The sequence below is a fragment of the Columba livia genome, chromosome 2, assembly GCF_036013475.1.
Source record: "Columba livia isolate bColLiv1 breed racing homer chromosome 2, bColLiv1.pat.W.v2, whole genome shotgun sequence".
Classification (NCBI taxonomy): Eukaryota; Metazoa; Chordata; class Aves; order Columbiformes; family Columbidae; genus Columba; species Columba livia.
In genome coordinates this window covers 36,780,602-36,796,358 of record NC_088603.1, presented here as the reverse complement: position 1 = coordinate 36,796,358, position 15,757 = coordinate 36,780,602, and the positions used below count along the sequence as shown (strand labels likewise).

The 15,757-nt window shown below is 39.1% G+C and overlaps 1 protein-coding gene across 2 annotated transcripts in view; it reads left to right on the top strand.

The window, feature by feature from the left end:
* The window catches only part of JAZF1 (JAZF zinc finger 1), a 191,324-nt gene that overhangs the window by 98,047 nt on the left and 77,520 nt on the right, over nt 1–15,757 (top strand). For both annotated transcript variants that reach the window (XM_065051409.1, XM_065051410.1), the window contains exon 2: nt 4,355–4,427. In XM_065051409.1, the coding sequence (XP_064907481.1) occupies nt 4,355–4,427 (73 nt within the window). The remainder of the gene's footprint in view (nt 1–4,354; nt 4,428–15,757) is intronic.

Sequence of the window (15,757 nt, the reverse complement as noted above, 5' to 3'; positions counted from 1 at the left end):
TGTGCTGATACTACTTGTTTGGTTGCCCAGTATGAAACATGGTGAGGATGTGAGAAATTGAAAGTCCTACAGATGATTAGTTGATTAACTCTCTTGTGGGTGTTAGCCCCCACACTTTAGTCTTTTAATAATGAGGTGGGAAGGGACCTGGAACAAAACATAGTTTATATGAAATGAAAAATTTATTTTTATAGTGTTTCATTAAAGAAAAAAGAGGTTTTTCTAAAATCTAACACCACAGTAAGATAAGAGAACATAGCTAAAAATTCCCTATAGCCTTATGGAAAGTACATAGTGCTTTCTCTTGTCCTGCTGTGGAATGAAATCAGTGGAACATAATGCTTATGAGAAGAGACAAGTAATGAAGGCAGCTGATGTACAGTGGGTGGCAATTTGTTCTACCGGACAGAAAGCGTTACAGCAAAACTAATACAGTAGTGAGGCTTTGATAGGCCGTGTTAATTCAAGAAGCGACTGTAACTAGTTAAAGTAATGCTCATCAACCAGTCCCTTCAAAATCTGTAGTTGTTTTGGTATGTGTGCTGTCTGGGTATTTTTCTTACAAGAAGGGGAGCTCAGATCAGTCCTAGGTTGTACTGCTTAAATACTTTTCAAGAGAGAGATTTGTCATCTGTGAATGTTTAATCCATTGTAGGTGTCTGTTTGGAAACTATTTAGGCTACTTTTGGCTGACTGGCCAGCCTACGCATGTTTGCAGAAACATTGACTAAACATTTTACACTATACAGGGCCATTTTGTGAGATTGACAACAGATTTTTGCCTCCTCCGCTCCTCATCCCCGGCTCAGATAGCTGAGAGTGTTGGCTGATGCATAACACCCTGGTCAGTGGGATAACACATGTTTGGAGACTGTGGCTTTGGGCAGGGTGTGTGGTGTTAGAAAGCGGTGCTGGTGTCTGTATGAATGTGCTTTAGACATGAGAGAAGCAGAGCACTGGTAGTCCAGGCTTGAAGGTTCAGCATCAGGGGTATTGCTGCTTCATCTCCCTATAGCTGTTTGCTTTTCTTAGAAAAAAAAAAAAAGCTATTTATTATATATATATATATATATATTTTTTTTTTTTTTTTCAAGCAAGCCTGGGATGGTTGTGGGCTTTTTGTAGTTGTTAACATTAATGTATATTCACCCTGTGCTCAAAAGTGTGCTAACTAACATGAAAAAATTAATTTGAGACTGTCTAAATTAGAAGTAAGAGACAGTAAGGGGTGGGGAGGAGTTGGCCCACAGGGAAGAGGTCAGTACAGAGAAAGAATTGTATATATGTTTAGTCCTGTGGTAGAAGAGTGAACAAGTGATAATACACATCTCCATGGGGTTTTTAACTTGTTTGTGTGTTGGGACATTTTGAGGGGAGAGGAGTGGGCAGGAGAGAGCAACAGGGGTGGTGGGATGAGTAGCAAGAACCAGGGCTGGGAAGGGGCAGGAGAGAGGAAGGGTGCTGGCTGAGTTTGGGCAGAGAATGAGGAAAAGGGAAAAGAGCCAGGAAGGAATGAACTGGTGGCATTTTAAAACAGTGAGGAAGACGATGGCAGTGGTGAGCAAAGCATCCATGTGCTCTGGACATCCAGGCTGTGTGGATTTTAGGGGGATGCAGTGTGGCCTCCAGGACCTAGGGAACGGCTGCACTGGGGCCGCATGGCTGAGGTCTCTGCTGACCTGGTCTCTGCTCTTTTCTCTTCTTCTCTGAGGGCTGTGTGGTGGCCCCAGTGCAAGTTACTGTGCTTTCTTTTTATCTTCTGCTGTTATAGCTGGGGAAGAGAAAAAACAACAGTGTCACATATAGTTCCTGCTACAGTGCAGAAGTGATGGTGACATTTTCATGACCGGCAACCCAGCAGCTGGTTGCAAGAGGAATAAAAATGTGTCAGGCATTTTTGAATGTTAGATTTATACAAGATTTTCTTTACCACCTCCCAGATTATTTTTTTGGTGGAACTGGGATATACAACACAATTAACTTAAATATGACATGTGGAGTCTGAGAACTGGGATATACAACACAATCAACTTATCTATCACACATGAAGTCTGATAAGTGGAGGGGGAAGGGACAGATACGCTGAATAGACACTGTGTGCAGGGCATTCCTTGTGTGTCAGGCAGCATCTACTGAGAGATTGGACTCCGCTTTGTGCGGGGGCCAGCAGGCGAATGTCTATGTGCTTTGAGAACACACTCCTACAAAAGCTTTAGGGCTTTGGGGGTTTGTCCTTGCATTTTCATCTTCAGCAGCGGAAGGGTGGTAGACTCTCCATTAGAGCTTTCCCTTGTCTTCTCCAACAGATATGTGCAGTACTCTGATATAAAACAGCCCTGATTTTGTCTCCTTCAGTCACAGAAACTGTTGTTTATAGGTGGAAGTTAATCCCATTTAAGAACTGGATTAGCAAAAAGGTAGTCATTTAGCCACAGATGTCTAAACTTGGGTTGAGGCAGTTCTCAGATAGTTCTGTCTGGCATTAATGCTCTGCAGACATTCTGGATTGAGACAGTTTCATGGCAGGGCGTGCACCACTGAGGTGTAAATCTAATGGAGCTCACCATGACAGCACTTGAATGCTTGGCCTGCTAAATGACTATGGGTTTTGTAGAAACAAAGGCAAGTAAAAGATCTTTGTGTGTTGCATGAACCCAGCTTCCTCAGAGAAGTGAATTACAAAGATAACACAGAAGATAGCTGATGCTTTGCTGTCTTTGGTTAGCTTAGTACGGAGCATGGTGTGCTGGTAATTACTGCAGAATTTTGCCAGGCACCGGCAAGATCTGCTCCTTTTAAGGACGACAGATTTAGGGTTTCAGCTTGGGCTGGCACTTGTGCTTTTATCCCTCTTCTCAACTTTCTTAAAGTATTTATCTCTGTAGGGACATGGCAATAATGGCATGTTAGTAAATCCTGGAACCTGAGCTCTGCAGGAGCAAATGTAGGAAGAAAGATTAGGATCAGTCTGAGCTTTGAAGGGATGGGATGGGAGATTGCCTGTTCACTGAATAAAGACACTATCTGCTTCAAGCAGTGGTGTGACAAATGCACGTACCTCTAGCTCAATCCCCATTCAGTTCAGTTAAAAATCTTCCTTAAGGCAAGGCAGCAGAGACAGATTTCTAAATAATTGTATCATGTTCTAAAAGCAAAACAAAAACTACCAGAAGCAACTGATGGGGTCAAACAAATGTGACTATCAAGATAATAAACTTTTTAAGATTAGCAGTGCTTAAAGTTATAGGATGAAGTGACAACAATTCAAAATATGGGTATTACTTGAAGTTCCTTTCCCCTCTTCCACTCCCACTCCCAATGGAAAGTAGATATTTCTCAGAAATAGAAGATGGAAAACAGCAGTGCTGTGAGGATCCATTTAGTAAAAGTAGTTTGTATTCTTTATAGTTAAAACTCAGAAGTTGCACCCAGTATTGCTATTAAAGTAATGCATGAAATATGTTGTTAATGGCTATGTAGTAATCTGCACAGGCATAGGATACATGCTTTCCATTACAAACTTCTGAAGCCTGTTTATGCTCAGCTCCTAAAGATGCATTTCTACAGTGTAGGGCAAGGCTGTATTTGAGACCTCAAAATAATCCTATTTTTTTCTATAAGAAAACTATAATACATAAGCTATGGGCATAGTTTCTTGGGTTTGGTTTCAGAAATTTAAACCAAGACTATATCTTTGTTAGATAAAAGCAAAACTTAACTGAAAAGGACAATGAAAACAGTGACTGAGAACATATTATTTCATTTGAGTGGGAAAGTTAGCAGTCAAGGGAGTTGGATTGTGTTTGCTTCAGGGCTTTTGGTGGGCTGTGCTCTGCTTGGCAAGCATTTTGCTTCAAGTGCATTTTTGTGTGACTTTTCTGATTGAGAGCTTCAGAAAATAAGCTGTAGAGAAGGGAGAAAGCAAAACTCAGAGATGCAGAAGTATCAACTCCCAGCTTAAGACATCTAATCGCTCTTGAAACATCTCAAAATGTGTCAACCAGATTTAGAAATAGCGACATTAAGAAAGAAAAAAGCTTGATCCTTTTAACACTGTAAATCATGGAAAGCAGTGAAAACTAATATTTATGAGGGGGATTGTGAAAGTTTGTGTGACAGTTGGAAATTACATCACTGTTGATGTTTCAAATTCTTGTGCAAAGTAATGCAATACTGTGTTTATGAATGAATGAACAAAAGATTGTGCTGTGCTAAGCATACTCTATATGGATAAACTTGAGTTGAGCTATTTTCTCTCTCTTGTCTTCGCTTATGATACTTTGCAGTGTACAGTCCCACGTGTTTCAGTGTAAATATACAAAACTCAATTTGGTGTATGTATTTTTTGTTTCAGATACAGACCCACGTGTATTAGAGAAACAAGAACTTCAGCAACCAACCTATGTTGCTTTAAGCTACATTAACAGGTAAGTGTGTTCATTTTTCAGGTATGGCTGATCTTCGTTTGCACGATGTGTGTATATATGCATGTGCCAAAATGGTATGCTTATGTAAGCATTCTGTTTTGTTTCATGTTATATGACACTATGATAACACCTGTTTAGGAAAGACAGTTGAATTAAAATTTAACAGGTTTTTTAATCACTTTTATATAGGGCACAAGTAGCCCTTCAGCGACACTGCTCAAATACTTAGGAGATGAGGTTTTAACCTTTTTAAGTTAAATCTTTTGCAAAACAAGATAATTTCTCTTTGCTTAATTTTCTGCTTTCTTGTAGTCCACACAAGTGAGTGGAGAAAGAATTTTTTTTTTCAATCAAAAGCAAAATTTAACTGATAATAGTCCAATATACAGGACTTTGGAAGGTTTTCAACCACAGTATGTATCTTTAAAAATCTTGCTTACCAACCTTATATAACCTAAAACTTGAAAAAAATAAGAAATGAACCCAAATTTTTAAAGCATTTATTTAAGAACAGAGCCTTGGCTTTTCAGTTATTGACTGATGCCAGGATACTCCAGCATGGAGGAATGGGAGGGTTGCTTGTGTCTCACACTGTGTCACAGTAAAGAGCAGCCTGAGACCTGCTCCTTATTTTCCCTCTCACCTGAGCATATCATAGAACTCCACGGCGGTAGCTCCGGTTACTTTTCCTCTGGGAGGAGCATGGCCCATGGAGCATGCTGCATGGAAAGGAAAGATGGCAAGGTTCTGTGCAGTTACAGTGCCCCTTTTTCAGTTCGTTTCCCAAACTGTCTTCTAATCCCAAATGAACACTGTACAGGAAATGTAATTCCTCATTTAAAACCCTTTTTCATGTTCTAGGTAAATCAACATGCTGCAATTCTGGGATTATTTTGCTCTCTTTTACATCATACTGTTTTTTTGCTCAGATGTACTGTGGTTGAAAGTTCCAGTTAGTTGCATTTTGGAAGTGCATTTCATGGAAAATATTCTGTATAGGATTATTGGCTTTTACACATGGGCCACCAGTTTCCTTTTGTATCTTTGTTGTCTAGAGGATAAGATAGAAACTCACAAGGCTGGCAGATTAACCCAAAATTTAGTTCAGGATAGACTGATTGGTCATTCATAATGCAAGATTTCTCTTACCTTTGAGGTATGAAAGGAAGAAGTGGTGTTCACTTGGTAAAATGAGGACATTTTCTCCACTGCATCAGACTGTGATGATTAAGAATAGCTGGTATTGACATGATTTCCTACTTGGCAAGTAACTCCTGTTCTTCCTGGAGACAGTTCTACCCTTTAAAGTTTTAAAGTGTATTTTGAAATTAACCGTGACCCTTTTTAACATGTATTTCTGTTGATCTCATTTAATGTATAAAACTTTTTCTTTTTTCCCCCAACATGTAGGCTTGGTATGTTGTTTTATATGTTGTTATGTTTCCCTCTTTCCGTTATATACTTGAGCATTTTCTCTTGTTGCTTCTGTGGTTATTTGACTCAATGTGAGGGAGAGGGAAGTTTTTCTGAATTAGGGAAAAGCTGTTTTAAGACGACAGAAAGTGTCATGGTACTTGATTGTCCAATTTGGAATCAGACCACTTTTAAAATAGTTTGAAAGTGATACCTCATCTGGATTTCATGATTTTGGTACCCTTTTAAACTGAGTTCTGTGTGACTGAGACAGTTTTAGTTATTCTGCCTGTTTTGTCCAAACTTTCTTACCCTTTCAATTCTGAGAAATAATTCTGCAGAACAGAATTGAGTTGTCCTTACAGCAGAACCCAGTCTGAATTGACTCTTAGTTAAACCAGCTGCTATTTAATTGTTCTTTTAATTGTATTTTAATTTTTTGCAAAGTGCTGATGTCTTTCATTGAACCACCTGCTCTATGCAGCTCGAGCTCTTGCGGGAGCAGCAATATCCATTACACTACGAGACATGCCTTCCTATTTCCCACTACATATGCCAGAGCCGAGTTCTGCTTTGTTGTCCCAGGCTATGAACTCAGATTTTGTAGCCTAATACATGTCATAAACATGTTGCATACTGTTCGATTTCAAACACCAGATACTGCTGCACTTTTTTTTTTTTTTTAAACCCATGCTTTTATGACTTCCAAGTGGAACTGAACTTAGCTTTGTTCCTGCTGTGAGTTCCAGACCTTAAAACAATCTTCCTCTGCAGGTTTGTATATTCAATATGTTCTGTGTGGGCCATACGCTCTCGTGGAGCCTGGGAAAATAGGGACTTCTGACTCTCAGGGACTGCCAAAATTGTATGATAAGATGCACACTTAATATATGTTGTGGTAGAAAGATTAAGTGGGTGTGCTTTATGCCCTGTTGTATGGCGGCCATTATAAGCTAAAACAAAATATAAATCTGGGTTGTCTGGTTTGATAGCTGGGAGGATAAAGTATCGGTAAAGCAGAAAGTAGAGGCGGAAGGGTACAGGAGTCTTTGTTTCCAACCTGAAACATACTCTTGTTTCCATTTCCCTTCTATTCCTGGTTATTTTCCCAAGCATATTGATAACAGCAGTATCGTATATGCCTTTAAGTTCTGAAACAACCTTGTGGACGTTGGAATCGATAAGGCTCCATCTCTTGTTTTCTGCTGGAGATTTACTGCCATTACAGCCTTCAGTACCTACACACAGATGCAGCTTCCATAGTGTGTGATCCTCGTGTAGACAGATAACATTCCTTTTAAAGCCAGTGGACAAAATATAAATTATAGGTCTTAATGGTTTATTATCGCTACATCAAACACTTGCATCAGGCACTGACTGAATTGCCGCAAATCCTTTTCTCAGACAAAGTTTAGTGTAGCCTTAATGCTGTCCCCAGTATTGATGATTGCCCTCTACTTACTTTCCTTTTGCTTTCTTAGAAGTCAAAATTTGAGTCAGTAAGGCACACTGCTGCCAAAGCAGATGCAGTTCAGCTGCTTCCATCCTGTAAATACAGGAGTGGTTTGTCTGTAAGGAGTTCAGTGGTGCTACTATGCGTATGGGTGGCTGTGATCTGTCAGGAGTAGCTGCAAATGAGCGCTTGGGCCAACATCCTCCCCTACTTCTTAGAGGTGTTCCCTCTGTATATGGATCGAGACACCTTTATATTTTGTATTGCAGTGAAATGCAGTGATTAGCTGCCATAATTGGTATTGCTCATACTACTACTTAGATACAGGTTTTTATAGCTTTAAGTTATTAACATGAGTATGTTCCTTGGTGTTTATTGGAATCTACATAAGTGCTGGTTCGTGCCTCTGAGTCTGTTAGTCTGGGACTTTGGCAGCAATGGTTCTTGAGTTTGCCGAATTACTGTGGAATGTGAAGTGCTGGCGTTCCAGTGTACTGTTAAGGCTTTTAAGCTGGTGCAGTCTAATGGAGAGAGAGTCCCCAGTATTTGCATACTCTAGAATTTGTTTAATATGCACAACTGAGGAGACAACAGAGGTATACCAATACTTCCTTTGGTTAAAAAGGTAATACTAAAAAAATACTAAAAGTAAAAAGCTTTGATTCCAAAACCTAATGAATGAAAAATCCTTTACAGTTAACTTTTAAAGGAGGTATTTCAACTCTGAGATGGTAAGTACCAGAAATAGGAAGAAAGCATAGTTTATTGGAGTAAATTCCTTTCACCTTGAAAATGGAAGGTGAGAAGTGCAATAGTAGCTTGTATTATTGGCAGCATATGCTGTAAACAGAACAACTAAATGTACATTTAATACTGTTTCTATAAAATACATTTTTGTTAGATACAGAAATTGCTTTGATTAAAAAACTTTCATCATGGTGGGGAAAAAAGGAAACTAGAATGCACCCACAACTGAAACTAAGCTGCCTTAATTATATAGTGCTTCTACTGCAAATCACATAATAGCTATATTAGAGAAATGTTGAAAGCAAAGACTGTTGTAATCTTAAAATCTTTAAAAAAAACTACCAAAATACTTTTGATTACATTTATCCTAGGTTCTTTTTTTAGTAGTGGTTTTCTGTTGAGAATTGAGATGATACAAGAAAGGTTGTTTGCTAAAATAGGTTTTAAGCATCGATCCTACAAGCAGTTACAGCACAGTGGGGTGAACGTTTTCAGTGTCTGTTGAATGAGGCTGTTAAATGCCTATAAAGTTTATTCCTGTGCTCAAATGAAACCTGTAATCAAAAATGGATGGCATTCTTGGGTGAATATAGTCCAAGATTACCCTTGTACATCTCTGAACCGGTCCTGACATTTTTGCTCCTCCCTCCAGATTTTATTCTTAACTACCAGGATTCTGCTTTACTGTCACCATTATAAATTCCTGTAGGCTCCAGGCTTCTCCTCCCCTTTCCTCTCACTGGTCATTGACTTCTATAGGAACAAATTTCCCTACTCGGCTTCCTTTTATAATACCACTAGCAGTAAAATCAATCATTTATGTGAGCATATGCATTTGTGAAAGGAATTAATTGTGTGTAAAGTCCTAACCACTGCAAACTGTCCCTGTGTCTTGTCCAGCTCACTAACTCTGGTTCTACTGCTATTATCTGTTTTTTCCAGGAGTAAAATTAACAGCCAACACCATAGGATTTAATGATCATTTGAAAGTTATTTTTAAAAGTGGTAAGTCTTTAGGTAGTGATATATTTAGTATGCGCTATATTACTAATGCAATAACAAGAAGAGTGTTTTGGATTTGGAGGCAGTGCCCTTTGACTACATCCATGGGGTTTCTTAGAAGAGCATCCAAGCCACGTGACAGGTCCTTTAGTTCTTTGGCCCTAACCTTTTTTTTTTTTTTAAGGTACTTTGCTCAGTGCTGGATAGAAATTTAAAGTGTTTCTCACTCCTTTCTATGCAGGAGGTTCACTCTTGCTATTGGCCACTTCTATCCATATCCATTCTTTATCGCTACAGTTATCTTCTGCTGGGTGTTCACTGGGTTTCCTCTGACAATGGGTTCTGTGTATGGATTTAATTTTAACAGTTAAACATGCTTTCTGTCAGTACAGGGGTTTATGATAAAGCTACCTAGCAGCATCCACAGCTTTTGCAACACATTGCACTTTTTCCTGTGGTTCTGCTACGACAGATTCTGGGCTAAGCTATTAGCAGTAGTTAATAAGAACAACTGTAGCCTCTCAGAGGTCATACATAATAACTGGATGTGCTACAAAAGCTCTATAGAACGTTTTCTCAGCAGCAGTGCAGATCTTGTTGTGTTCTTTTTCCTAAGAGCATGAGCATTAAGTTGTTTGAATAACGTGTGGAAGGCCAAGATTCAGCTTCCTCCTCTCTGATCCCTTAGGAGTGTTTTAATCATAAGACTATTAACTGGCTTGGGGTGGGACATAATTTATCTTCTTTTGCCTCTTGATGTTTGTGTAGTGTCACTGAAATGGTCCTTGAGGCACAGTTTGGAATCAAAGCCATGAGTGTGGAGAGAAGTATGGTTGTTTCCCTTTGCTTGCTTTCTTAATGGATGCTCTTTCAGAAGGTGTTTTCAAAATTGAACAATTCTGAAACAGTGAGCACCTTCCTCTAAAGTAAGTACTTACTGCATGATTCACCTGATAAGCGTACGATCAGACTTCGAGGCCTGAGATTTCGACTTTGAAGGTGTATTATTGGTGGTACATTATAGATTAATTGAGGCATGCTACAAATAAATATATAAAACCCCTGAAAACTGAGCTTTTGATCTCAAAATAGTTAATTTGATTTTTGGAATAAAAAAGCAAAATGTGGGAAAAAAGAAAAAAGTGTAGTAACTAAAAGAACTCCATCCTGTTTTTTTTTTTCAGTATAGCATAAACTATCTTAATTCCCACATCATGATTCAGAAGCAAAAGGGTAGAGAAAAGAAAGACTTTCCCATTTTAGCAATCATACTGGAGATCAGGTGTTTTTGCACAAGAAAATCCCAGCTGGTGAATCTGATAAACTATTGCTGTGCCACCTGTTCAGACTTGCTACGTTTTACAGTGCCTAGTGCCACAGTTCTTGCCCTTTGTCTTAAAATTCAGCTTTTCCTTTCTGTAACATGATAGTGTCTTATTTGAATTCCATGTCACGGCTCTGTAAAAGCTCAGTGATTCCCTGCTCATCAGGTTGAAGGTGCATGCCGATGCTTCCAGTAGCTGCTGGATTGAATGCGTGTGACAGAATACAGAAACAAAGGGATCAAAGTAACATGTCAATTGCCAGATAATACTTTTCTGTCAGAGCTTCTTTTTAGGTTTGCAGTGACCACATAGATCATGTGTTTTTATTCATGTAGCCACATCTTTATGCTCTGCTGTTTGACTTGTTCTGGAGATGGAACAAGACAAACTTCAGATGGTAATTCAAACAAGATGTGCAGAAATGCATGTTAGCTAGGGTAGGGGAAATGCCTTTTGGTTTGGAAGGATTTATGCAGTTGGCTTTGTTTTCTCTTTTTCTTTTTTATCAGTTTTAAGCTAAGCAAAACTGAAGATTTATATAATGTACAGCTTTTTTATTTCATGTCAGCAGTAAAGATCAAAAAGCAAGTTGGCATTTTAAGGAAAAGCCCTAATGCCATGCCCTGAAATAAAAATTACATGGTGAATTAAAACATGTAGGACACTGAAAGAATGTGCTTTAGTTGTGGGGTTTTTTTGTTTTTAATTGAGAGGTAATTAGCTTTCTTCTGGCAATGCTCATACAGAAGACTCAGACGGAAAAAAATCCATCTCATGAATCTCAAGTGAAAAGAAGCGTTGCCAAGTCAGCATCATTCCTGCAACTGTGTGTATGTACACCTCTGTGTGTGTAGTTTAGTTAGCAAACACTACAGTTGTCAGTATAAATCCTCAAGACTTAAGGATTCTTGTCTTTATCCCTGTTTCTTCATCTTTGGTCAATGTGGCACGTCAAAATTGGTGAAAAAATCATCTTGCGCTGTTTTTTGTCTTGGCTGGTCCTGTTTCAATTTCCACATTCTGCACAGGTCTCTCGCACAGGTCATTTCATTTTGGGAAGGGAGGGAAGAAATTCTTCAGTATCCTTTGCTCTAAAAACGAGTGTATTCATTTTCTGTGATGTTTAAATTTGATCATAAGCAGGTAGTAGTGCTCTCAGAAGGACTGTGTTTGCTGTACGAAAAAATAGTACTCAGATATTTCACTGTCAGCTATTTGGAGTAACAGCTCTCTCAGTATCTATTTCCGTGTGTGACAGCACAATGAGGTCCTTATTAGACTCTGATAATAACATAAGTTCATTCTTTATATTGCAGTTATTTAACATACTCACAAAGCTATTTGAAAAGCACACTAATGTGCCAGTTTCATATCCTCTGCAGAAATAAGAATTTGTAGCAACTTGTCATTATGATTTGATTTTAGAGTGAAGGATGAGCAAAAGTTTTACATTTGTGCATTAGTTTTCTTTCAAGTACAGTCTGAGATAAAACGGCTGAAAACTGGCAGTTCTTCCTATCTTACCACTCAGAGAAATGGCTGCTCTATACAGTAGTTACCTCCTATCCTGATATGGTGGTTTTTTGCTTAAATCACCATTAACAATGATAACAAAACATTATATGCACAATTACAGGCGGAGTAAGTAGATAACTTTTTAGGAAAGACCCTTGCTGTCCAGTGATTTGCTAAAAGCTTGTTGTGACCATCTGAACTACACCTGACAACTTATGGATTGGGCAAACTTACCATCCCTGGAATCCTGAGGTGATCCAGACCAGGTACTGTTAATATTCACTGACTGTGGGCTGATTTTTGGATTCTGAAGTTTACTTATCATCAGTATTTTGTACAAAAATAGTTGTGCTTCTTTTTCTAACTTTACTGATTTTCGAAAAAGGTAACAATATTTCATGGTAATGCTACCCGTTTATTACAAAAAAAAAAAAAAAAACAACATGCATAGGATTAATCTACAGCAAGACTATTATAAAATAAATTTAGTAGTTCAAAATGAAAATGATTACATTACTTTTTATTCCTTCTATTAGCTTTTAGATGTTAGTATATTGTATATTCTTAAGATTCCTTCCAGTAATGAATATCCCACTAATTCATACTTTATTAAAATGTAACAAACTACATTCTGAAATAATTCCTGAAGTGTCTATGCGCATTTGATGTTTCCCTCCTTTCTCCCTCATTCTCATTTTGGCGTATAACGCTTGCGGTAAGGGCTCTCACACATCATTTGCAAAGTCTGGCCTATTCAATGAGGGATGGGGACTGTGAGCAGAAAGGCCACATAACAAAATAGAGTTGCAGCACAAAATATGTCTTTGTACGTTGTTGTAGACATTCAGAAGTAGGGCTGCAGTTTGGAGGTTGCATACCAAGGCTGTCCAGGTCATGCTTTAGGACAGCCTATAGCCTAGTCCACAGATTAAGTGCAGATGAGAGAATATTCTTAGTGCTGCAGAACTTGGCTCATGAGGAAAGAATATTGTCATCTTCCGCTACATAAAATCTACTCCAAAGTATTAGCCTCAGCCTTAATTTTCATTAAATATTTTTGTGGTTGGGTTGACCTCTCAGTTTGATTTTGAGCCAGAGAGAAAGCTTGTATATCCTGCAAGGACGCATTCATTATCCCACCGCTTCCTCTGCAATACTCCAGTGTCCCAAGAAATGGAGACCAGGTGGAAAGCTTGACTGAGTTGGCATCTTCCCTTATGTTCCCAATGAGGCCGCGTGTGTGTTCAGCAGCTGACAAGGGCGTTTTGCTGTCCATCGAGAAAAATGCTTTTGAGGATGGTTCTCCACCATCCACGATGGGAATAACACAGGTTATAACAGTCACCCAGCACTTTCGGTGCAGAGCTGGAGGGAACCTGTGTTGTGCACTGGAATCCCAACTCCAGGCTTCGTGCCATGGGAGTGCAAAACAAAATGAAGGTTAAAGCTGAATTCAGCTGAAAGCAACTGGTGGATACAAAACATAAAGAGTACAAAAGACCAGTAAGGATATATATAATGCCAAGCCATTCATGAAGCTTGTCTGCCTTGATTGTGAGCAGGTATTATATAGTAAAGGGACTTTTAGCATGATCAAAAGAGAAGTAAGAAGAAATTGTTCCAGTGTAACTGTATTTTATTTGGCTTTTGATTTTCCTTTGGAGCTGCTCTCATAAGCTAGCAAAGTGCTATTAGTGCTAAGAGAAGGAAGCTCTGCCACATCATCTGTGAATTTTTTTTTTATCTAGATATTTTTACTAAGATTGTACGGCATCACGTAATCAGAAAATAATTTTTCAACAGTGTCGAGACATATGCAAAACTGTGGGACTACCTTGAGGTTTTTGTTGTTATGAATGCAAAAACAGGATAGATCGCTCTGGTCTTTTCCTTGGATTTTTCGGAAGCTTCTTGTCCCCACCACAGGAAGTGAAGACAATTTATAAGAATCTGCTAATGAAGTAGAAATAATACCATGAAACTGGTTTGCGTACCTGGGCTACTTCTGATATACAGCTGTTGAACATGTTTGTGAATACAGGTGGACAGTTACATACACTTGAGTTCTTAAAGCCTCACTCTAAAATCTAAGTCAATGCATTTTAACAATAGCTGTTGTGTATGTTTGCATTACACATTGTTTAAGTGGCCTAGGCTGGATTAAGGCAGCCTGAAACAGTCAAAGAGCTTGCTTGGTTCAGCAAACAAATGCTATCGAAGAGAGGCTTTATTCAATTAATTCAGCTCAGTTCTAGTACAACTAGGTTGATGTAATACTTTCTGAGTCTTGGTTTCCCTGAAACAATGCATTTGCAGACATTAGATTTTATTTTTTTTTTTTTAATTTCCCAGAGAAGTGAGAAGGGGTTTTTTTCTTTGTTATTGTTGGACGTTTGTTTGCTTCTATTACATTAAAAAAAAAAAAATCAAGCATATCTTTTTTTCCCCACATGGTGTATGAGGATACAGGCAGAGATGGAAATAATTACAATGGTAATTCCATCTACAGGTGTAGGTGGTCCACATGGGTAGGCACCGCTGATTTGTCCTTGATTTGCAGAGGAATCATTGCGGGTTTGCCTTATGTGTCTAATATCTAGTCATCTCTAATGCGAGTACCTTCTGCAATGCATGTGAAAGACACTGTAAGAGAGAGGGAGGCAGCCATGGTTTGGGGTACGGGCTCTACAGCCTTGGGACTTCCACCTGCACTGACACGGAGAGGTATTTTGGTGAGATTAGCTTCATCATCCTAAATTTGCATGGCAGCCCACGTTACATTTTTTCTCCTGTAATAGTGTGACCTTCCTTTTTCAACATACTGTTATTTCTTTGGTAGCTACTGCTGTGATATACTGCAGGGAATTGTGAAGATTTGAGTGATTTTCCTCTTTCTTTTAATACTGTTAGGCTGAAATAATTGAATTTAGGTTTTGGTGTGTGGTGGTGGTGGTGTTCTTCCAGCTTCTCCTCCCTGTAATCTCTTCCTGGGCTTTCTTTATGTGTCAGGTGTGTTAATCTGTATTTCTAATGAAACTGTCATAACGAGGCCTAAAGCCTGCTTTGTGAAGTGAAGCTCAAGGATCACTAACACGTTGCAGTTGGCTTCTGCTCCTGCTTTCTTCTCTGCTCTTCCTGCTGCCCTCAGCCTCTTGAGGCTTCTGCCACTGTCTCCTGTGTCCCGTCTGTCACTGGCTGGGCAGTGCAGCAGTTTATTGGCTTTGAGGAGAGCGTATAACCTTGGTGCATCCTTACAAGCTGATGAAGGGGCACTCTGGGTGGAGGTGCAGAAGACACAGGTTGTTCCACAGCTGCCTACAAGTAATGTTTCACATTTGCCACCATCAGTGTTGGGGATTGGCCAGGTGCCTTGAATCAGTAACTTCTCACAAGAACTCCTGAGCTGTGGGGATAGGTTGGTTTTATTACTTGTTTTGTAGTGTGGATAGCAAGACTGTTCCTGTTAACATCCAGTTCACCCATAGCTTCTGTGGTGGTGGTGCATTCCTTGACAAGCTGTGGTACTAAGTTCCCCTGCTGCTACACACAATATGAAGTAATTTAAACAAAACCACAGGTTGGTTTGAAAGCAGTTTCCTTCCCTGCATTTACTTCCAGTGTGAAACATCCCTCTGTTTAAGGTGAGTCTGTGTATATATGTGTGATTCTGTGTGACTTTTCTACTGTTTCTTATTTCATGTGCTCACATGCCATTTCTAAAAGGTCGCTATTTAACAAAAGTTATTAAGCAGTTTAAACCAGGTCAGTTGGGCAATGCTGTTTGTAAGAGGTAGCTGAACAGTTTCTGTCCTCTGTAGAGAGGATTATCAGGGTTGATGCTGACTTTGTAACTGCAGAGCTTGAATTTAAGAGCC